The sequence below is a fragment of the Microcaecilia unicolor genome, chromosome 2 (genome assembly GCF_901765095.1).
Source record: "Microcaecilia unicolor chromosome 2, aMicUni1.1, whole genome shotgun sequence".
NCBI classification, from domain to species: domain Eukaryota; kingdom Metazoa; phylum Chordata; class Amphibia; order Gymnophiona; family Siphonopidae; genus Microcaecilia; species Microcaecilia unicolor.
The window spans coordinates 262678492-262702787 of NC_044032.1; the positions used below are offsets into that span (position 1 = coordinate 262678492).

The 24296-nt window shown below is 46.5% G+C and overlaps 1 protein-coding gene across 3 annotated transcripts in view; it reads left to right on the forward strand.

Moving 5' to 3' along the window:
• PLXNB3 (plexin B3) overlaps positions 1-24296 on the forward strand; it is a 171812-nt gene that overhangs the window by 99591 nt on the left and 47925 nt on the right. For all 3 annotated transcript variants that reach the window (XM_030194078.1, XM_030194080.1, XM_030194079.1), the window contains exons 16-19: positions 8729-8834; positions 15810-15940; positions 16322-16498; positions 16651-16822. In XM_030194078.1, coding sequence (XP_030049938.1) covers positions 8729-8834; positions 15810-15940; positions 16322-16498; positions 16651-16822 — 586 coding nt within the window. The remainder of the gene's footprint in view (positions 1-8728; positions 8835-15809; positions 15941-16321; positions 16499-16650; positions 16823-24296) is intronic.

The window sequence follows — 24296 nt, forward strand, 5'->3', positions numbered from 1 at the left end:
TATTCTTAGAGATCTGCTCACCCTCTTGAGGTCTAAAATGTACCAAAACCTACCTACCTTGTTGGGTATGAGAAAATGGATGCACTATCTGCCCATTCCTTGCTCCTCCAGAGGAACTTGGGTTGCTATCTTGAGCTACATCAGTCTTTGCAAGGTGTTCTTGACTGCTCTCATTTTGACTCGAGAACAGCAAGGAGATTTTTAGGAAACTGTTTGGTAGAGGATAGGCAAACTCCAGGGAATACCTTCCATGGATGACCTCCCCTGATCTGATGTAATCTGGACACACTTCTAGTAGAACCACAATAACTGACTTTCTACTGCCATTACCAGAGGATCTTGACACCTTCATAGTGAAGTCTGGGACTGACCCAAGCTGGTTGAATCTGCCTCCTGACTGTGTTGATGACCTCCTTGAAAGGACCAAGTCCTCAACTTCCGAATCCCAGTCACTGCCTCCGGACAGTGCCTCTTAGCTTTCTTTAACTGGCTCCTTGCTAAAGAAAACCAACCGGACCCCTTCAGCCTATCCTATGGCAGATGAGACACTTTGGGCTGTCTCAAACTCTCAACCATTTGTTCATGTCCTCTCCAAACAGTTTACCTCAGAATGGGAGCTTGCTGAAGCTGGTCTTTAATGCTACGTCTGGTGATCAACAATGAAACCAGAGGTTCTCCACGTCACTACTCTGAACCTCTGCCAAGGTCATGTCATACCACACATCAGCCAGGAAGGCTGATCCTGTTTTGATCATGCTCATCTCTGACCTACATCTGCTAGGTAACCTCCATTTACCATTGCTTTTAATGCTAAGGCTGAAACGTCAAATGCCTGCTCAAAAGGGAGTTCATCCATCGATCCTGTGGATCTTTCAAAGCTGCCTCCCCCTTAATGGGATAGTAGTCTTAGTGACTGCATTCACTGTATCTATCCTTGGGAGGGGGAGGGCTTCAAGAGTTCCTGCTCCAGCAGAATCGGGTAAAAGCTGTACCATGGCATGGCTACCCCTACATCCTTGGTGTCCCACTCTGCCAAAATCATATCCTTTAAGGCGCTGTGGACAGGAAAGAGTCTCAAAGGTTTGTTAATACCACTATTAAAGCATTTGCTATCTGAGGCTCATCCGCCAACTTCAGGTCTGCCACCCTATGAGCAATTCTCAGTAACTCATTCCTTTGAAGTATCACCACAGAGGGAACCTCCCCAGGAGGCAACTCCTCCTGAGTGTCTTCCAGCTGGACCGCCACTGGATCTTGAGGATCCCAGGACTCCTCCAGGCTTGCCTCTCACAACAGCCTAGGCTACTTGGCAGTCACTAGTTCCACAGCTGGAGCATCCTGGGGAGCCTGGACTTTTCTCAAATGTTCCAAGCAAAATGTTCTGTACATCTGTAGCACAAACTCCAGAGGGAAAACTTGACCCCCTCCAATACTTTCCTGGGCCTGCTACCTTGCCCCTGAGACTCTTGGAGTTCTACCACTTTGTGCAGGTGTATTTTAAGGTTGAGGTAGTACTCACCAAGATTTAGTTCACTGTCATCTCAGAGGCTAACCCTACTCCTGGTCCACAGCTCCTCACACCTGCATGGCTCTCCTTTGTTGAGGGGCCCTTCCTCTGCTGAATTCTCTGCTAAACGCTGCATCTCACATGTCTGATAGCTTCTGCTGACTTCCTCGCTACTGCTGTGCCTTGTTACTGTGCGCCAGCCTTCTGACCTTAGGTTGGCCCTCTGAGTCTTATCACCAAGCTCCTCCTCCCCACCTAATGGGCAGCAAGCCCCAATTCCATCTGGGAGAGCAGAATTGTCTAGACAGGCCAGGCTGTCCTATTGCTTTGTTTTGTTTTTGTTGTTGCTGATTGCTGCCACCTCACCATTCAGAGGTTCACCTTCACTCTTCAGAAGGGAGAAGCCGAGGCACAACTTTCTGCATTCAGGAGGAACACTTCCACCAGCTTACGCCTAGAGCCATTCTATCCCCAGGCACTCATTTCTTTTTCTGTCTTTTTTGCCTTCTTTCTTTCATTCTGGTTTTATGTTAAACCTGCCTCACCAAAAACACAAGCCCCATTCATCTTGGGACCACAAGTGATAGTACGCACACTGGCGAAAAATACACAGAAACGCAATTAACAAACATGAACGAACAACATACACCACAAGAGGAAAAATAGACCCCACAACATTCTGGCAACAGGTCTACCAAAGTGAATGGTCAACAAATACAGACACCATCCAATTCCTCCAAGAATGGGACGACATATGCAGTACAACATTAGACACAATCGCCCCAATCCAAACTAGAACATCACACAGGAAAAAAACAAATTCATGGTTCACCGAAGAACTGAAAAAACTCAAAACACAAGTCAGAAAACTAGAACGTACATGGAATAAAAAGAAAGACGAACACACACTGAACGCCTGGAAATCACTCCGGAGGAAATACAAATACACCATTAAACAGACTAAAAGACTACACTACAAAACTATGATTGGACCACACTACAAAGACACACACAAACTCTTCTATCTCGTAAACAAATTGCTTGACACCACACCAGTAACAACCAACAGCAAAGATACACCAGGGGTCGATGACCTCGCGAAATACTTCAAGGAAAAAATCATACAACTACGGCTCAAAATACCCACCAGCCCCACGGAATACACAACACTCCTAAGTTGTCTAGACCCAGAAGACGGAATATACCCAGCAGACAGGATCTGGACCGAATTCGAGCTATTATCAGAAGACCTAATCTCTAAAACGCTCAAGAGATTCGCCAAATCCCAATGCAAACTAGATATCTGCCCAAACAACCTCATGAAATCAGCCCCCCAACAATTCATAATAGACCTAACTAACCACATGAACTACATGCTACAAAACGGACTTTTCCCAAAAGAAAAAGGAAACATTCTACTCACCCCAATACCCAAGGACACAAAGAAAAACACAAGCGAAATAACAAACTACAGACCAGTAGCATCCATACCACTAATAACTAAAATAACCGAAGGGATGGTTACCAAACAACTCACAAACTAGCTCAACAAGTTCTCCATACTACACGACTCCCAATCAGGATTCCGGTCAAATCATAGCACAGAAACAGTGCTAATCACCCTAATGACCAAATTCAAACAAATGATTGCAACCGGCAACAATATACTCCTACTACAATTTGACATGTCGAGTGCCTTTGATATGGTAGACCACGAAATCCTACTAAACATTCTCGAATACTTTGGCATAGGAGGTAATGTTCTAAACTGGTTCAAGGGGTTCTTAACCACACGTTCATATCAAGTCACATCAAACTCAACTACGTCAGCTGCATGGACACCTGATTGTGGAGTACCGCAAGGATCCCCCCTCTCACCAACTATTTTCAATCTAATGATGACCCCCCTGGCAAAACTTTTATCTAACCATAACCTCAATCCACATATATATGCCGATGATGTAACGATATATATACCATTCAAAAAAGACATCAATGAAATCTCTAACGAAATCAGCCAAAGTCTACACATCATGAATACCTGGGCAGATGCATTCCGACTGAAACTGAATACAGAAAAAACTAAATGCCTCATACTTACCTCCCAATACAACACGAATAAATTTACTGCCATCAACACACCTAAACTAAATCTGCCAATCTCAGAAACCTTAAAAATCCTTGGAGTCACCATCGACCGCCACCTAACTCTCGAGACTCATGCAAACAACACAACAAAAAAAATGTTCTACTCCATGTGGAAACTGAAAAGAATTAGACCATTCTTTCCAAGATCTGTTTTCCGTAGTCTAGTGCAATCACTCGTACTCAGTCACCTGGACTATTGCAACTCATTATACGCAGGATGCAAGGAACAAATACTGAAGAAACTTCAAACAGCACAGAATACAGCAGCCAGACTCATCTTCGGAAAACCAAAATACGAAAGTGCAAAACCCTTACGGGAGAAACTACACTGGCTACCACTCAAGGAACGCATCACTTTTAAAGTATGCACCTTAGTCCACAAAATCATTCACGGTGAAGCCCCTGCATACATGTCCGACCTAATTGACCTGCCACCCAGAAACGCTAAAAAATCGTCCCGAACCTTCCTCAATCTCCATTTCCCTAAGTGCAAAGGCATAAAATACAAAGCACTGCACGGATCGACTTTCACATACATGAGCACACAATACTGGAATACACTACCCCGCAGCCTGAAAATGACCTACGAACTGACCGACTTCCGCAAACTACTAAAGACTTATCTCTTCGAGAAAATCTACGGCAAGGATCAAAACACACAAAGCCCATGCAATCTCATAGACGCGCACCAATACACTCTCTGAACCTCTACTCCCGCGCTTAAACCCTACCTACTGACCAAATTTGTCAGACCTCCCTATTCCCTCGATTATGTTTCCCCCCTCTCAACTCACCCCTGTTATAATCCACTATTCGATCCCCTAAGAATATCTTGAACTTACTCTGTCTTATATAATTCTTCACAATGTAACCCATAATTGTACTGCAACCAACTGCACTTCCATTTTTACAATGTATTGTAAGCCACACTGAGCCCGCAAATAGGTGGGAAAATGTGGGATACAAATGCAAATAAATAAATAAATATCTGCTGGAGCCTGAGAAAAACTGGCTGATGTGGACTGAGCAGGATGCTTATAGGATCACTTTCATGTCAGTTCTTCAGTCTCTATCTGCTGGTAGAACTATGTAAACCCATGCATCTGTATTGGTCTGGAGGGATACTAAGGAATCTCATTTTCATGTTCTCTGCATCCTTCTATCACCCCCCTTTCACATACTCTCCATCACTCAGTACACCATCCCTCATTACCTCTCCTTTCCTAATTACCCTTTTCTCTTTCTTCCTTTACTGCCTTTCTCTCATATACTGTTCATTTCCACTTCATGTCCTTTGCTTTCTGTATCTCATTCTGATAGCAGAGGACAGTGATGTGGGGGATACCCTCCCCCTCAAAACAGGGTCCAGGAGGAAGAGAAAACTACACTGTGGGACAGACCAGAGGTCAAGTGAATCAGTGTATTGTATTTTTTCTAGTAATAGCCCATCTCTTATAATTGTCCACTCCCCTGCTTCAGGACCAAAATACCCTGTAAATTTAGTTGAAAATACAAAATCTAGTTCCCCTAATAATCACCCACCTTGGAATTCGGCCATCAGGCATAGCTGGAAAATTTCTCTCCTCCACCCCATGTCCCCACAATGACTGGCATTTCTCTTCTTCACCTTCCCCCCACCCCCAGAGTGAACCTGGCTGTTACACTTTTCTTCTTTACCAGTCACTATTGGTCCCTTACAACACTCATGAGAATTCTCAGCTACAGATCTTACCAAACCTTACAAAAATGTTGGTGTACCACTGGCAGAACATTAACCTCTGGAGCTGCTCCTGTTGTGGCTGGTTCTTCTGTACTTGCAGAGACTACTTAGAAGAGAGACAGCAAAGAAAGGGGCTGCTAAGAGTAATCAAGAAAGAGAGGGGACTCTGACTGCTGAGAGTGTGTGTTACAACTGAATAGGAGTGAGTAAAGGGGGCAGTCACTGCTGAGTGGAAGAATGGCTCCAAGAGGGTGAATATATGTGAACATTGCTTGTTTTTTGTCATAGTACATATAGACCTTTTCTCTCTTCTTGAAACATCAAAAGATATGGGTGTGTTTAGTGGGGAAACCGGTGCTTTTTTTGTGCCGGTGTACTGGCACCTTTTTTCTGGGGCTCACCTGCTCACTCCCTGCTGTTTGCACCCGGCCGATCCCTGCCTCGTAAAACTTTATTTTTTCGCGAACCGGCAGACTGAAGAAAGAAAACAAACAGCAGACAGGCTTGCCTCCTTCCATCGCGTCGGCCGCTTCGTTTCCCTGCATTCTCAGCACGTCCCGCCCTCCTCTGATGTAATTTCCTTTCCTCGAGGGCGGGACGCGCTGAGAATGCAGGGAAACGAAGCGGCCGACACGATGGAAGGAGGCAAGCCTGTCTGCTGTTCGTTTTCTTTCTTCAGTCTGCCGGTTCGCGAAAAAATAAAAGTTTTACGAGGCATGGATCGGCCGGGTGCAAACAGCAGGGAGCGAGCAGGGGAGGGTGAGCAAGTGGGGCTGGGGGGGGGTGTGGGCAAGTGGGGCTGGGGGGGTGGGGGTGTGTGGGCAAGTGGGGCTGGGGTGCTGGGCAAATGGGGCTGGGGTTTGAATGATCTTGGGGGCAGGTGGAGGTTGGGGCGAGTCACTGGACATTGAAGGGAGGGGGAGGATAGGGGGCAAAAGAAAATCGCTGGACATGGAGGGGATGGGGATAGTAGGGCAGGGGAGAGAGGAGAATGGAGAATTGCTGGGCAGGGGAGAGAGGAGAATTGCTGGACATGGATGGAAGGGGAAGGCAGGGAAGAGAGAATTGCTGGGCAGGGGAGAGAGGAGAATTGCTGGACATGGATGGAAGGGCAGGGGAGAGAGGAGACATGCTGGACATGGATGGAGGGGAGGGAAGGCGATCCACATGGATGGGATGGCAGGGGTGGAAGGAGAAATGCTGGAAATGGATGGAGAGGAGAGCAGGAGATAGAGGAGAATTGCTGGACATGGATGGATGGAGGGGTTGGGGGGAGAGAGGAGAAATGCTGGACATGGAAGAAGAAAGGAGGAAAGTAAAGAAATAAATGGAAAGGAAGCCCTGGAAACGGAGTTAAGAGAACAGATAGAGAGCAGCAGAATCAGACACTTGCACCAGTATGGATAGAAAACAGTCACCAGACAACAAAGGTAGAAAAAAATTATTTTATTTTCATTTTAGTGTTTGGAATTTGTCCAATTTGAGAATTTACATCTGTTGTCTTATTTTGCACTGGGTATACTGGAGCTGTAACATCTTACAGAAATGATTTATAATGAAAAAAAATCACAAGTTATTGTTTTTCTCCTATACTAGTATATTTTCAATGATGTCTGTTTATATGCGCCATGTCTGATATAAGGGGTATGACTAATATGGGTGTGGCTATCATAGGGGTGGAGCCATGTGTGGTGACTCCGCCCATAATAAGTACTGGCACCTTTTTTTTCTACAAAAAATGCACTGGGGGAACCATTTTCCCCCTTTTTGGTTGATATCTCATCTTTTTTTTTTTTTAATAGCCTTTGCCCTCTTTCCCTTCCTCCTGACTCTGGTCCTCTTTCTGCTAAGTATTTTGAGAGAGAAAGGCTGGAGGAAATGCAGTTCATTAAAAAAATGTTTTTTAAGTTCATTGCTATGCTTATTTGCCCTTCTGGATGGTAGGTCGCTCCATGATGATTTGTCTGTGCCTGTGCTGATGGCTGTCTGCCACTTGTGGGTTTTGCATTGTAGGGGGTTGAATAACCTTAGCTAGGTTTTTGCTGAGGTAGTAAAGTTGCCAACAGGATGGTGAAATCTGTTTACATCCAGTTACTATGAATCACCCTGGTGGAAGTTGGTCTACCTGCTGCCTGATAAGAGTTTGCCCTCTGCTGGTGCTATGGTGATACTACTGCTCTGCCTTTCCATTGCATCACAGAGCAAAGGTGTGGAAATGCTCTTCTGTAGTACCCCAATAGAGCCAGTTCCTCATAGCAGTGCTAGTTTAACTCTCCATTGCTCCAGGTACAAAATAAATACCTGTATATAATATGCAAACCACTTTTGATTGTAACCACAGAAAGGTGGTATATCAAATCCCAGCTCTTTTCCCTTATAAATTGTTTATAGGAAGTTTCTAAGCTGGTGTGCTTTAAAACATAACATGGGATAAGCCATGCAAAGACTTGAACTAGTCACCATCGGAGATAAGATGCTAGTCCATCAACCCCAACATCTCTCCAGCGGTGACCAGCCCAGGTCATCAATTCCTGATAGATCCCAGAAAAATAAATTAATTTCTTATAGCTTATTTCCAGAGTTAGATGATGATTTCCTAAATTTACTTGTCTAGTATTTTTTATGCACTTTTCCTCCCAAGAACTTGACCAAACCTTTTTTTTTTTTAAAGTAATTTTTATTAAGAACCAAACAAAAAAAATTGCAAGGTCAAAAACAAGAATCCAGAACCAAGAGTACATAAGTAATGCCACACTGGGAAAAGACCAAGGGTCCATCGAGCCCAGCATCCTGTCCACGACAGTGGCCAATCCAGGCCCAGGGCACCTGGCGAGCTTCCCAAACGTACAAACATTCTATACATGTTATTCCTGGAATTGTGGATTTTTTGTAGTGGTTTATGGACTTGTTCTTTAGGAAACCGTCTGACCCCTTTTTAAACTCTGCTAAGCTAACCGCCTTCACCACGTTCTCCGGCAACGAATTCCAGAATTTAATTATGCGTTGGGTGAAGAAAACTTTTCTCCAATTTGTTTTAAATTTACTACACTGTAGTTTCATCGCATGCCCCCTAGTCCTAGTATTTTTGGAAAGCGTGAACAGACGCTTCACAGCCTGTTCCACTCCACTCCACACAAAGGAAGAATAACAATGTACTGATTTGCCACATTTGTGTCAGCAAAATTGAACAATTTAGGTTCTTTAATTACTATGTTTATGATCTCCCCCAAACCACCCCCCCTTTAACAAAGCACTCCAATATGGGGTCTGATTTTTGACCAGACCTCTTTTTGAACCTCACTATATTAATCACCTTGACCACATTCTGTGTTTTCCTCTTATTTTGTCAATAGGGTTGTCTGTGTGATCACAGCCAGTGAGCAGGAGAGATCTGGACCTGTGGAAGCTTCAGTTGGGAAGCGACCCCCAGGGAATTCCAGTGAGCATTTCACCTACCAGGTCGGTGTTATTCAGTTAGTCTTAATTCAGCCAGATGGAAAGCTCTTAAACTAAACCTTCTGTAATTTAATTTAGTATGCTGGAAGCATTACTGAGAGCTTATAAGCATATGGAGTGAATCTGGCATTTTTCAAACCCACACATCATGCATTTGGTAGCACTGGTCTATTTTTATTCCCCCCCACACACACACTATTCAGCTCTATTTAACCAGCCAGAAATGGCTCCTAGCTGGTTAAATTACATTTAGCCAGCTAACTGCTAATATTCAGCAGGAGATAACTGGTTATCGCCGCTGAATATTTGCGGTTAGCGCATAGCGGCTAACCAGCTATATCATGCAATATAGCCAGTTAACGCCAATATTCAGTGTTGGGTTTAGGGCCAGATTCTATATATGGCGCTTAAAAAATCTGTGCAGAAAACATTTCTGCCTGAGCATATTCTATAAGCAGCACCTAGATTTAGACGTGTTATATAGAATACGTTTAGTTGATATCCCAGAGCCTAAAACTACGCACCTCCATTTACACCAATGTGGCATAAATCCCTGTGTGTAGATTTCTGCACACTGGGTCATATTCTATAACTACGCACGTAAATTTTGGAATGCCCACGGAACACCCATTTCCTCGCCCATAGCCATGCCCCTTTTGAACTGTGCACATTAGAATTTAACTGCTAGGAACTTAACCGGTTAGTCCTGAATATCGGCTTAACCAGTTAAGTTCCAGCAGCTAAAAAAAACCACTGGATATTCAATACTGGTCACCGGAAATGGCCCGGCATTGATTATCCGGGGTCAGTGTCTACCGCAGGCTGAATATTGGTCCCAGTGTATTTATTTTCTTCAAATTGTTGCCCATCCAAAACAAAGCTGCCTCTTTCCCGGGCCAGAACGAGGAGCACAGGAGGAACTTGCCATGCCTCATCGCGGAAAATACTGAGGTGCGCGCTCGTGTGGTGGACAGGAAGTCAGTCCGCACATGCGCGGTGCACGCTGCACACATGCCAGAAGACTCTCGCAAAGTTTTTTTTTGTTCTTTGCCATGGCAAAATGCCGATTCCCAGGCCGACGCGGCCGTCGACTCACGTATGAGAATAAGCAGCCTGCTTGTCCTCGGAGAATATGTTTAATTGCTTTTATGAAAGTTACATTTTCCATCATCAAACAATAGGAAAACAGACATAACAAAACTGCTAAAACACAGAAAGAATTTTACAAGAAATACAAAATAATCAAGCCCACATCAAGGAGAGAGAGAGGCAATAAAGAAGAAAAAGAACATAAAAGACAAAACAAGATTCAATATCTTGATACCTAGAGCTCAAACTAGTTACATAACTCCTATTCAACAACACACCAGCTTCCTCTCAAGAACCAGCCTCCTGCAGGAATTTCTCAAGTTTCAAAGAAAAGATTTCATATATTCTTAGTCATTATCTCCCTTTTGTTACATCAACCTACAGCTTTCCATTTCTTTCCCTCACCTTGGCCCACTCATTCTCATTCCACTTGTTCCTTTTCACCCCACCTAACTGCCATCCAGCATTGCCCCTCTGTCTCTTTTTGTCCCTGGCATGCAGCATTTTCCATCTCTCTCTCTCTCTCTCTCTCTCCTCCCTTCCCCTGCACCATTCAGCATTGCTCCTGTCTCTCTCTCTCCTGCCATCCAGTATTGCCCCATCTTTCTCTCTCTGCTCCCCCCAAGCAGTATTACTATCATCTGTTTCTGTCTCACCTCCCCCACCCCCTTATCTAGCATTGCCCACTCTCTCTCTTTCTCTCTGTCCTTCACACCATTTAGCATTGCCCCTGCCTCTCTCAACCCCTCCACCTAGCATTGCTCCTCTCTTCTTTTCAGTGGCCCCAGCACTGCTTCTGTCTCTCTCCCTCTATGCTGTCCTCTGAGCTGTAGCACTTTTCCTTCCCTCCCTCCCTCCAGTTGCCATGCTCTCTGCATTCTGCTTCCTCTGGACCCGCCCTGCCTCCTCTGATATGACTTTCTCTTTGGGAGGAGGTAGGGCAGTCAGGAGGAAGTAGCTGTAGCATGCATAGAGCCACGGTCATGAATGGATTTGCTGTATAGTTAGTACTGCAGTTGCCAGAGATGGCAAGAGGAGGGAGGGAGGGAAGGAAGGAAAAGTGCCACAGCTCGGAGAGCAGCTTAGGGGGGAAAGAGAGAGGTAATAGTGACAAAATAGCAGGAGGGGAAGGTAGCGATGGCTATGATGCTGGGGCTGCGGGGTCACTAGGAGCATGAGGCCCTGTGCGGCTCCCCCTACCTAAGACCGCTCTGCCCTCTTCTGCTGCTGCTGTTTATTCATACCAATAGCAGCAGCGGCAGTGAAACAAAGGTAAAACAATCATGGGGCCACTCTGTTCGTACTTGCGGCTGCTGGTCCTGCCCCTTCTGACTGCACTTCATGTTCCAGGGCAGAGCTGGCAGCCACGAGTATGAATAGCATGGCCATGCAATCTTTTTTTTTTTTTTTTTTTTTTGCTGCCACTGCTGGAACAGCAGCAGCAGTGGTGTGTTGGGTACATCTAGTAGTGCTATAGAAATGATAAGTAGTAGTAGTAGTTGGGTGTGAGTACGGAGAGCCTTGTGTGTCTCCTGCCCTCTCTAGATTCATGACTCCCCTTGTTCTGATGTCTATGCCTGCCCCTATCTTCCTGGCATGTTGAGCATCTCCCCTCTCTGTATCCTTATTTTTGCTTTGTTCAGCATCTGCTCTCTGAGACCTTATCCCTCCGCCTCTGTCCATCATCACCCTTCTGTGTGTCTATCCTTCTGACATGTCCAGCATAGCATTTTCTATGTCTCTCTTCCCTCAAATGTCCAGCATAGCCCCTCTGTATCCCTGTCTATCTGCATGTACAGCTTTCTCCCCTCACTCTTCCCTTTCTCCTGCACCGTACTGCCCTCCCTACCCCTGGGACCAGCATCTCTCCATATCTTCTGTTCCTTCCCTCTGTCCCCTCCCCCCGGGTCAGCATCTCTCTCTCTCTCACTCTCTCACTCTCACAGTCCTTAGAGGTATAGCAAGTGTCCCTTTCTTTCCTCTCTATGGGTCCAGCATCTCTTCCTTTTCCTCCTTCCCCTGCCCCTCAAGCTTTTCTTTGTGACTGGAAGTGACAACGCTGAAGACACAATGCCTTTAGTTGGCCCAGGACCTTCCCTGTTTTGCTTCCTGAAGTGCAGCAGAAGAAAGGTCATGGGCTGGCCAGAGGCAGCATGTCTTCAGGATGCTGCAGTTGGCGATCTATGTGGTAAGTTTGGAGGACCATGGTTGGGGAGAAAGAGGAATGCCAGATCATTGGGGGGGGGGGGGGGAGGAAGGAGAGGGAGAAGCTAGACTATGGGGATGGGGAGCATGGCACCAATGCATGACTGGAGAGCACAGGCATGTGAGCTGGAGAAAGGGATCAAATGCATGTGTCACATGCTTAATGCGTGTGACTTGACATGTCTGCATTGAGGAGAGGAGTTCTGAGGTGTATGCTTATCTTTCATGCATTGGAGTGGTGAGAGGGGATTGTTGGTTGGGCAAGCTGTTTATGCACAGACCAGAGTTAAAGGGAGGGGGAAGGATTCTTTAAGCAAACTTAGCCAGCTAGCAATGATTTTTAGTCTTAACCAGCTAAGTTTTTTAAGCTTCAAAGTCTGAATAGCTGAAATATTATATTGGTTGCCTAGACTTAAGGTTGTTTTCAGCCAAAGGGCTACCCCTTTATATTTGGCTATAAATTAGCTTGATTTAACTGTTCAAAATTTCAGTGGCTGGAATCAGTGTCATAATGTGTAAACTTGCAGTGCAGGAGACAGAATTAATTGATGAAAGGAATAAAATTGAAATAATTGCCACAACAGATTAAGTAATTGAATCAGATGCTATATATTGACTGTAAAGTGTTTATCTCTGGAGGCCTGCTCCATGCTCCATCTGAGCAAAAACATTTGTGAGTTTAAATCTTCATGTGCTACAACAGTTTAAAATGTTTCCTAAGTGGTCCAAAAACAGATAAATCGTATAAATCGTATTGTAATGAGATGCACTACCGTTTTCCGATTGCCGAACCGTGGAAAATCTAACCGGAGGTCTGTACCTCTCGTTGGGGCTGCGCAGCCTCTAAAAACTTCTATAAATGTAACAAAAAAAATAGGGGAAAAAAAACGTCCAAGTGCTTGTCGGGGCCGTCCTTCTAAAGCGCCTAACATGGACGTAACTGAAACATTAAAAAAAAAAAAAGGATGGCCCTGACGAGCAATTGGACGTTTTTCCCCAGATTTTTTTGTGATGGTTGTTCTTCTACGCGGACGTCCAAATAAAAAAAACGGACGTCCCTTTCGATTATGCCTCCTCCAGGTCTCTCTCAGCCAATCACAGCGTGTTTAGCGGTCACCGGTGTCAGCTAAACGCGCTGTGATTGGTGGAGAGAGACCTGGAGGGGGGGGGGGCATAAAGGGGAGTCCAAATAGTTTTTTTGGACGTCCTCGCACGTCCCGATGCCGGCAGTAGTAATTTGGTGTAACTGTCACCCCCCATCGCCCCCAGAGCCGCGCGTTCCCAGGGAGGAGGGTCTGAACAGTCAGCCGTAATCCACCCCCCTTCTTCCGAGAGTGGGGTGGCAGGGATCACCGGCTGTACCAGCGGCTGCAGTTTGCGCTCCGGCCCGCAGCTCTGACAAGTGCTCGTCAGGGACGTCTTTGGCATGCGCAGAGCAGCCAGCATAATGCTTGGCTGCTCTGCACATGCTTTAGAGCAGGAGAAAGCAAACCAGGTGTGGGGAGTGAGGCAATCGGGCTCATGCTGGGAATACCCAACACACACACACAATAAGCAAGCATGAGAAGGAAGGCTAAACTCCAATGTGAACACAAGCACCCAAGCGCAGGCTGGCTTCAGCAAAGCAATCAGAGCAATCAACGCCAAAGCAATGATTGCAGGGCAAAGGCAGGCTTAAATGGATCAGGCTTCTGAAGTCTGCTGGCTCAGCTCCTGACAAGCCAATCAGGAGTGAGTCCCAAACATTCCCCTGCCTATCCAGCAGAATCATAACAGAAAGTAAACAGCCATCCAAGGGAAAGAGATGGGGAATGGACATGCGGTGTTGGCCTCAGCAAGGGCAGGATATGACTCTATAAAGGAGAAACAGCCTTCTAAAATATTAATGTTAATGTGTCCAAAGGCTATTTGAAAAAAGTAGGTCTTTAAAAGTTGCTTAAATTTTGGAAATGAAGGTTCTGCTCTAATTGAGACTGGGAGATCATTCCAAAATTTTGGTGCCATATAGAAAAAAGCTGAGGAACATGTTGAATCATAGTGAGCTGACTTAAATGGAGGTGTGGATGGACAATTAGCATCCAGTGACCTTAAATTACGATTGGGGGTGTAGGATTAATTAAAGAGGAAAAATATGAGGGTGACTCTAGGTGCAAGACTTTGTGGGTAAGGCATAGAGTTTTGAAAATGGGTCGATAATGAAAAGGTAGCCAATGTAATTTTGCCAGGAGGGGGGTGGCATGATCAAACCTACAGAGGCTCTACGTAACAATCTGACAGCTGTGTTCTGAAGGGTCTGGAGTCTGTGAAAGATTTAGAAATTCCACAGTAGACAGTATTAAAATAGTCTCTACGTGATTGTGTCCAGATAACTGGCTGGATAAAGTTAGGACAATCTTTTTGCTGTCCTAACTGGATAAATCCCAGCACTAACCAGATAGTACCTCCCCAGATTTTCAGTGGCACATAGCCGGATAGTTCCGCTGAAAATCCAGGGATCACTCGACCAGCACAATTTAACTCCTGCCCAGATAATGGTTGGCATCAAATTAAGAGAATCTAAAGAGGTCAGAATAAAGTGTGACCAATGTGGATAAAAGTAGCTTTTGGAAAATTATAATCCACAATGAGGTGTGTACAGTGTATGTTAAACACTCCACGCATGTATTGAATTCAATTTGTAGGTTTATGGGTATCCTTCTACAGTGAATTTCATACTCTTAATTAGAATAAAACAGTTTTTCATGCCACTTGATTTTCTCACTTGAGGTTCTTATGGTAGTTGAGCCTGTGGAAATTAAGGGGGGCGCGCTAATGCGCGCTAAACATTAGAGACGCCCATATGAATGCATTGGCGTCTCTAACGTTTAGCGCTTACCCAGTTTTAGCGTGTGCTAAAAACGTGAGCGCGCCTTAGAAAAAGTCTCCCTAAATGCCTCTTTTCCCTTTTTTTTATTTCAACGAGGTACTTTATTGAAACTGCAGAAAAGCAATATACAGGCAAACATTAACGAAAAGATCACAATACTCGGTGTGTATCAAGTACACAAATATAACTAAAAAAAATGTTCAAACCATACAAAATGGACAATTCAAATCAGGGGCGTATCTGAACTTCAACGGTAGGGGGGCCAGAGCCGAGGTGAGGGGGCATATTTTAGCGCACTCCCCCCCAGCGCCGCTGAAGACGACCTCCACCAACTCCAACTACTTTAAACCCCCCCTCACCGAAGACTACAACGACACCACCACCTGGCTCCAACTACTTTGAACCCCTCCTCCCGTTGTCACTCTGCCGTCACGCCTCATCTCCCTGGCGGGGGAACCCAACCCCCCGCCAGCCGAAGTTTCATTCCTTCCTTCGTTTGGGCTTGGTTTCTGATGTCCTGCACGCACGTACAACATGCAGGACGTCATAAACAAACCCGAAGGAAGGAAGGAGACTTCGGCTGGCGGGGGTTGGGGTCCCCCACCAGCAAAGGGAGGTGAGGCGCAACGGCAGAGTGACGGCGGGAGGAGGGGGGGGTTCAGAGGGTCGTCGGTAAGGGGGTCCAGGGTTAAATCTACGGGGGCCAGGCCCCTGTGGCCCCATAGCAGATACGCCCCTGATTCAAATTAGCAAAAATTTAGAAGAGTGCAACTATCATAACCTCTCATTTTACTAAATGCCTCTTTTCTTTCTCTCAGAATCCTGTATTGAATGGTATATCTCCCATGTTAGGCCCCATGGCTGGAGGCACCTACCTCACCATTTCTGGCTCTAAGCTGCTAACAGGAAGTGACATCACAGCATTCGTGGGGGAGCTACCTTGTATTTTGTGAGTTCGTATTTTGTGAAGGGATAGCACTAAGATGGAATTCAGTTTTTAGGGAAGAGGCTGTCCACTGAGAAAGCAAGGTACAGCTGTGCAGTATTCAAAACTGTGGTGCAGTTCTTAAACTGGGGCAAGCTGAGTTAGGTCTTGATTGATAGCTTATGATAGACAGCAAGTTGGTGGTGGAGTGACAGAGGCCATGGTGAAAGATGGTAGGTAGAGGCAGGAATGGGTGGTTGGGGGTGTCATGGCACTGAGCAGAAAAATCTGTAGAGCCAATTTTGGTGTGAAATCTCCAGATTTTTCAGTTGAAAACGTAGAGATCAACTGTCAATTGATTTTTTTTGTTGTTGTTTTTTGATTGGGGGGGGGTGTCTTTTTCAGAGAAGGCAGGGTCCAGGATGAGCAGATTGTGTGTTTGACCAGCCCAAGTAATGACATGGGCCAGCTTTCTGTGCGCGTCTTCTACGGTCAGACGATGAAGGTTCTGGAAGGGATTCTTTATGAATATGTGGACAACCCCAACATTTTTTCTGCCCAGCCCACAACCAGTTTCTATGGGTGAGCATATATATTTGTTTGTGATACATATTTGCCTGTGAGCAAAGGGCACCTGATCTCTTAACGGGAGGGTATCGGACTGGATGAAAACTGTTGATGCTATGTGAGCATCCACTCAGCTATGCTGTTTCTTTATTGCATATATCTAACAGGGGTGGTCGCACCATCACTGTAAATGGTGCCAACTTGGATGTTGTGCAGGAGCCACTTATCAAAGTTCTCTTAGGACTACAGACAGGTGAGAGTGACAGGAGGAGGAGGAGAAAACGTGATATGGTGCCTAGCCCTGCTCCACAAGTGCAGTGTGATGTGGACCCACAGGAGGTAAGATGACAACATACTGACCAAGTCACCTAGTGGTATTTATTTCAATTATTTATTATCCCATAGTTGTAAGTGGGGTACAGTTATACACACATGAAATGACACAGATCAGATTGCTGCTCTTGAAAGCCTGGAACCAGAAATACGTTCATATTTATGTAAGACAGACCTAACAACTGTGACCCTATTATTATTGGTTATTGTAACTCTTATCCATGGTTACCACAAAGCACAATGAAGCTGCTTCAGTTCTTCTAGAATATGACAGCAAGGATCTTGACAGGAGCAAGATTCAGAGATAATGATGCCCCGGAACAGAAAGTAACCTGTTCCGGGGCAGAGGGAACTACAGTGAACGAGCGATGAAGTTTAGCGAACTCAGAGCAGGCGCGCGTCGCAGCACCCCCCAGCAGCGTGCACCCAGGGCGGACTGCCCCCACCGCCCCCCCCTTGGTACGCCACTGTTACTGACCATTTAACCCTACTCTTTGTTTTCTATCTTTTAACCAGTTTTTAATACACAGTAGGACATTGCCGCCAACAATAGTAACATCATTATAATACAAGCATTACATCCAAGTCAGTGATCCAGCGGTTTACTGTAACAGCTCCTTACAGTGTTCACTCATCAGCCCGAGGTACTTAAATCACAATGTGGTCATTTCATTACAGCAAGGGGAGCCAGCCTGTGCCAGACCTACTCGCATGCAAACCATTCAGCCACATGTTCAAACCCAAAGGAAACATAATGAAACATTCTAAAAACTGTTATAAATTGACAATACAGCAGAACAACTATCGAATATCCAACCGTAGAATCGGGCGTATCTGAGGTTCGGCGGTAGGGGGGGCAGGGGCTAGAGTGAGGAGGCACATTGTAGCCCCCCCCCCCAACCGCCGTCAACCCTCCCCCCCTACCGCCGTCAACCCTCCCCCGCCTACTGCCGTCAACCCTCCCCCGCCTACCGCCGTCACCTACCCCCGCCGAGGTCTGCTTCCTCCTGCCGGTTTTTAAAAATATTACTTCAGCTGGCGGGGGACCCCAACCCCCGCCAGCCTAGCCGAGGTCTTGTTTAAGTTCTTCATCCTCGTGCTGTGAAAGCTGCATCCCTTCCAGTTGGACGGAGTCTGACGTCGCAGCACGTTGACGTCCACGTACAGCGTGCTGCGACATCAGACTCCGTCCAACAGGAAGGGATGCAGCTTTCACAGCACGAGGATGAAGAACTTAAGACCTTGGCTGGGCTGGCGGGGGTTGGGGTCCCCCGCCAACTGAAGTAATATTTTTAAAAACTGGCAGGAGGAAGCGGACCTCGGGGGTAGGTGACGGCGGTAGGCGGGGAAAGGGTTGACGGCGATAGGCGGGGGAGGGTTAACGGCGGTAGGGGGATCCAGGGCGAAATCTGCGGGGGCCCAGGCCCCTGTGGCTCCACTCAGATACGCCCCTGCGTAGAATTATCTGACACAGGTGTACTCCCCAGCCCAACACTGCAGCATCCCTGAATGTAACCGTATGAAATATGAGTGGTTGAGACCTAATGTAAAAGTTCAGAAAACCTGGGAAAAAAAGATAGAAAATGCTGTGGCTGTCTCTGGCTTCCAAGAGGAAAAAAAATCCACATAGTATAAACCCTGGTTGAACAATCATGCGGTCTAGGTAGTCCCAACTTCTAGACCATACTTCTACCTTTGCTCACTGGTAATTATTCTTAACCCACGTAGCAGGGGCGTATCTGGACTCTGGCAGTAGGGGGGGCCAGAGGGAGGGGGCACATTTAGCCCCCCCCCCCCCGGCACCACCGACCCCCCCACCCCCCCCCGCCATTGCCAGAGCCCCCCTGCCACCAACGACTCCCCCCCCCCCGCCATTGCCAGAGCCCCCCCCTGCCACCAACAACTCTCTCCACCTCCTCTCCCGCCGCCAACCCTCCCCCGCTGACGTTGTTTACCTTTGCTGGCGGGGACCCCAACCCCCGCCAGCCGCCGAGGTCTTCAAAATTCTTGCTCGTCGCCCTCCTCCGTGGCCATGCTGTACGCTGCTGATTCGGAGTCTGTCTGACGTCGCACGTACAACGTGGTGCGACGTCAGACAGACTCCGAATCAACAGGGTACAGCATGGCCACGGAGGACGACGAACAAGAACTTTGAAGACCTCGGCGGCTGGCGGGGGTTGGGGTCCCCCGCCAGCTGAAGAATTATTTTTAAAAGCAGGCGGAAGCGGACCTCGGCTGGCGGGGGTTGGGGTCCCCCGCCAGCAAAGGTAAACAACATTAGCGGGGGAGGGTTGGCGGCGGGAGGGGGGCCAGGGCGAAATCTGCGGGGGCCCAGGCCCCTCTGGCCCCACGCAGATACGCCCCTGCCACGTAGAATATCAGAGAAATAGTGATCTTTCTATAACAGTCCCCCGCCCAATGGGGCTATGGATAATTAGGCAGCAGCAAAGTTCCATGTCCCCACTGTAGGAGGATAGAGGAAATGTTCCACCCAGCACACTGCCTACTTAATCATTGCAGCTCCTCTGAAGCATCAGGCAATTGCTGAGGAAGCGACAGGGCTTCTCCCGCTGCTAGAAAACAGGGGTTTACCCTTCTTCATGACTCGCAACTCTGCTGCGTATTGTAGCGAGAAAGGTACGTTTTTCACATATAGGAGGGAGCATATTCTGTTGAAAGTTTTTTGGTTGTGGAGAATCACTGCTGAAAAGTCCTGGAAACACAGGATTTTATGATTGTCATAGTGAGTCCCCGCTGATGTAGCTGCCCACAGATTTCTTGTTTGTGGGCAAAATTGAGGATTTTCATTATCACTGCGAGGACAGGAGATCATTTCCCTTGGTGGCCCCAAATGATGAGCCCTCTCAATGCGCAGTGGGCTTATTTCTGGCGACAACTTTAAGGACTGAGAGAGTCAATGCTCCAAAAAGGCTCCAAGGTCTATTTCGTGGATGGTTTCTAGTAGACCCACTAGGCGGAGATTAGCCCAGCAGACTCTGTTTTCCCAAATCAACTATTTTCTCCTTGGTGATTGTGGCTTTAGGGCCTGCTGCTGAGTCTCCTGGAATCTTTCACGTCTGTCAGGTGTTCTTGTTAAGTTTGTAGATTTCATTGCAGCAGCCCAAGCTTACTGTTGATCGCATCCAATTTATTGGCTATCCGTTGCAACTTTTGGTCAAATGATGTTTCCCAAAGGGCTCGAACCTCCTGGGTCACTTCTGCTGCCCAAGCGGAGCTGACAGTAGCTGGGCCCTGTCACAGAGGCTAAAACTCACAGTAACAACTTTTTCAGGTACATCAGAAGCAGAAAGCCTGTGAGGGAATCAGTGGGACTGTTAGATCATGAAGGAGCAAAAGGGGCATTCAGGTAGGACAAGGCCATAGCAGAAAAACTGAATGAATTCTTTACTTCTGACTTTACAGAAGAAGATATAAGAGATCTGCCTGTACTGGAAATGGTTTTCAAGTGTGATGATGCGGAAGAACTGAAAGAAATCTAAGTGAACCTGGAAGATGTACTGAGCCAAATTGACAAATTAAAGAGCAGTAAATCACCTGGACTGGATGGCATACAGCCAAGGGTACTCAAAGAACTCAAGCATGAAATTGCTGATCTGCTGTTAGTAATACGTAACCTGTCGTTAAAATCGTCCATAGTACCTGAAGATTGGAGGGTGGCCAGCGTGACACTGGTTTTTCAAAAGGGTTCTAGGGATGATCTGGGAAATTACAGATTGGTAAGCCTGATGTCAGTGCCTTAACCATAGCCAGCGTCGTGCTAAAACGGCCAAGGCCATACCCTTAGCTGACGCTCAGAGAATATCATAACGAGCATCTGACAAATAGGACAACCCCTTCTCTAGGGTAGGGATAAAGTCTGGAGGCGAGTCCTCCGTAATAAGGGCATCCACCTTAGGCAGAGCAAACTGCTCTAAATCAGACAGTAGAATGGTATATAATTTGGACATAGTGCGAGCCACCCGGAGGTTAAAATCAGGGGTCGCTTACTGAGCTGCAGTAAGCTCCTACATAGCCTCATCAATATGGAAAGAAACAGGAAGTCTCTTAGTACATGACAAAATAGATGGAGCAGGATCAGAGGACTGAGAAGCAGGGGAAGAAATGTTTAAATTCCCCATAGATTTTGTGATCAACAGAGGCAATTCTGCTCTCAAAAACAGCCTAGCTACAGTAGGGTCATCACCCCTTTCTGCCTTTTGAAATGTTCAAGTCAGGGCCATCAGCAGAACTAGGACAGTCAGCATACACTGATAAAACCTCCTCTGAGTCCTGAGGATGAACATTCTCCAAATCCTGCAAAACGTAAAGTTTCATTTCTTAGGAAGCTGATCCTCAAAAGCAACATGAGGGGAAGAAGGAGAGGCAGCTTGAGCTGACTTTAATAAAAAGGCCTTTTGTAATAAAAGAACTAATTTAGGCAAAAATGGCAAGGCAGAGACTTTTGACCCCCCAAAACCAACATCCCGGGACACGGTAGCGAGCGAGGAACCCGCTGACAAAATGGCTGCTGAAGCTTCGTGGAGTGCAGGAGCTGTTGGTGCTGAGCCCGCCAAAACCGCAGTCGGAGTAGGGCTGGATTGAACTCCCGGAGATGGAATACTGACGGCCAAAGTAGGCAAAAGTGGCTTGTCCACAGAAGTAAAGCAAAGCGTGCAGTAACTGGTAGCTGAGAGCTTACCCCCACAGCGCGCACAAGACTTAATAGGCTCAGACATAAAGAATAATAAATATACTGACAGAAAAAACTCACAGAAAACAGCCAATCTCGTGACCTCCAAGGCACTGAAGCCCCACAATCTTCCCATACTAAGAACCGCAGTGGCTGTTTTTTTTTTTTGTAGCTAGGGACAAGAGAAAAAGAGAAGGGAAGACTAAGATAAAGAGGTAGAAAGTGGCAACGGAGGAGCAGGGAGAGACCTACACCACTAGGTTTACACCTGAGGCACAGGATATTCTCAACCCTAAACTCAGCTGAACTTGCAAGCAGGACAGGAGACCACACAGAAGTCACCACAGCGCACAGGAGCTGCTATCCTACCTGCTGGAGATAGAGAATACTGGCTTGTTTGCTAAGCGCAGAAGCTTATGAGGCACAGCTCATTAATTTTCTTTAGCTCCACCTGCTGGCGGATGGTCACAACCCATTTGTCTGGACTGATCCTTGGGACGTAATGGAAGTGGCCATTACAGGAATCTTGTCTCAGCCGCTGGTCTCTGGTGTTACAGAAGTACAGTCTTCATCTTCCTTGGACGCTGGTTGCCAGTGGAGTATGCAGTGATGGTTGTTGGCCAGGAATTTGACTGTCAGAGCTCCCTTTCCAATGGGAGGTAGCGACAACAGATGCCAGCAAGTTGAGTTAGGGAGATCATTACAAGTTCCATTTGGCACAGAGCACCTGGATGGAACAGAAGTCTCAGTGGTCGATAAATCACTTGGAGCTCAGGGCAGTGCTGAATGCCTTACACAACTTCACTCCCTTTCTGGCGGGTTTCTGGGTTGAGGTTTCTCCAACAATGCAACGGCTGTGGTTTTTATCAACAAACAAGGTGGGACCTGTAGCTATCTGATGGCGGTGGAGTCGACCTCCCTCATAAGTTGGGTGGAGAAAAATCTGTTTGTTGTCATCTTACATCACTGGGTCCTTGAATGTGGAGGTGGATTTCCTCAGCAGGCACTCCTTAGACTCGGGATAATAGAAACCAGCCAGGGGTTTCAGCTGATAGTGGATCGATGGGGTTTATGCTTCTGGACTTGATGGCAATGAAAAGGAATGCCAAAGTCCCCAAGGTCTTCACCCTTGGAAAGAACCAGGCTCGTTGGGGATCGATGCCCTACTGCAGCCATGGCCGGAGATGCATCTACTGTATGTCTTCTTTCCTTGGTCCATGGTAGGCTGTGTGTTGAAAAGGATTGTATTGCACTGAGGTCCAATAATTCTCGTAGCCCTGGATTGGCCGTGGTTCATGGACCTGATTCGACTGCTGGATGGAGGTCCTTTCCTTCTTCTGCAGGTATTCAGCCTACTGAAGCAAGGCCCAGTGTTTATGAAGGATCCATTCCCCTTTGATTTTATGGATTGGCCATTAAAAGGGCTCAGTTGAGATGAAAAGGTTATTCTGATTTGGTCATTGCTACTTTGCTTCAGGCTCAGAAATGCTTTACATCCATTTATTTATTTAAAAACTTATATTCCACTCAATCCCAAAGTTCTTGGTGGATCACAATTAATTGTACATACACTGTTAATTTTTCAGTAGACTCTATGACAAAAAAGCAGTTATAGGTCTAATCAATACCACCTTCATTCATTTTTCCATATTCTGCTATGCCTGCATGAACAAAAAAGTTTTCAATTCTTTTTTAAACTCAGACATGTTTCTGATCTTTCTTAGCCTTAAAGGAGTGTGGTGAACGTTCGAGGGCAGGTGTTCTGAGTGCAGACTTTCTCCTTTCTTTGTTCAGATCATGCACATCCTAGTATTTCTTCAGGCAGGCCTTCAGAAAGGATTAGCGTTGGGTTCTCTAAAGGTTCAGGTTGTGACTTTGGCCTGTTTCAGGGGCCAACTAAGAAGATGTCTCTTGAGGCTCACTCAGATATTGATTCTTGCAGGGAACGGGCCACTTGTGGCCTCTTTTGTACACCATGTCGAGAGTGGAACCCTAATTTAGTTCTTCGGACTCTTCAGAAGTCTGCTTTTGAGCTGTACCGGAAGGCCTCCTTGAAAGATATTACACCAAAGACAGCAATCTTGGTGGCTGTTGCGTTGGCACATAGGGTTTCGGAACGTCAGGCTCTCTCATCTAGATCTCCTTCTTCGCTTTTTGGAGGCGGGGTCTCCCTACACACGGTTCCTTCCTTTCTTCTGAAAGTGATATCAGCATTTCATCTCACCAATCTGTGGAGCTTCCATCCTTTCACAGTGAGGATGAAGAGGTTCAGTATTCCTTGAAGCTTCTAGATGTGCGTAGAGTCCTCATTAGATATCTGGAAGTCATAAATGAGTTTCGCAAATCAGACAGATTGTGCTTTTTGGTAAACAGAGGTTTGGCCTTATGGCTTCCAAGACTACAATTGCTAGATGGCTAAAATAGACTATTGTGTCAGCTTATGTGCTTGCAGGGAAGCAGGCTCCTCAGGCCTTATGGGCTCATTGTACGAGGCATACAGCAACATCCTGGGTGGAGACTACCTTACTGTCTCCAGCGGATATTTGCAAGGCAGTGACATGGTCGACGCTGCATACCTTTTACAAAAACTACAGGGTGGATGTTGCGGCACGCTTAGAAGCCAGTTTGGGCTTTGGTCCTCAGGGCTGCGGCAGCATCAGGATTCCACCTGCTCTAGGGATTGCTTTTGGACATACCACAGATTCTGGAATAGTGGGAAGCTACATAATGGAAGGAGAAATTAAATCTTACCTGATAAGTTTCTTTCCATTAGTCCTCACTATTCCAGAG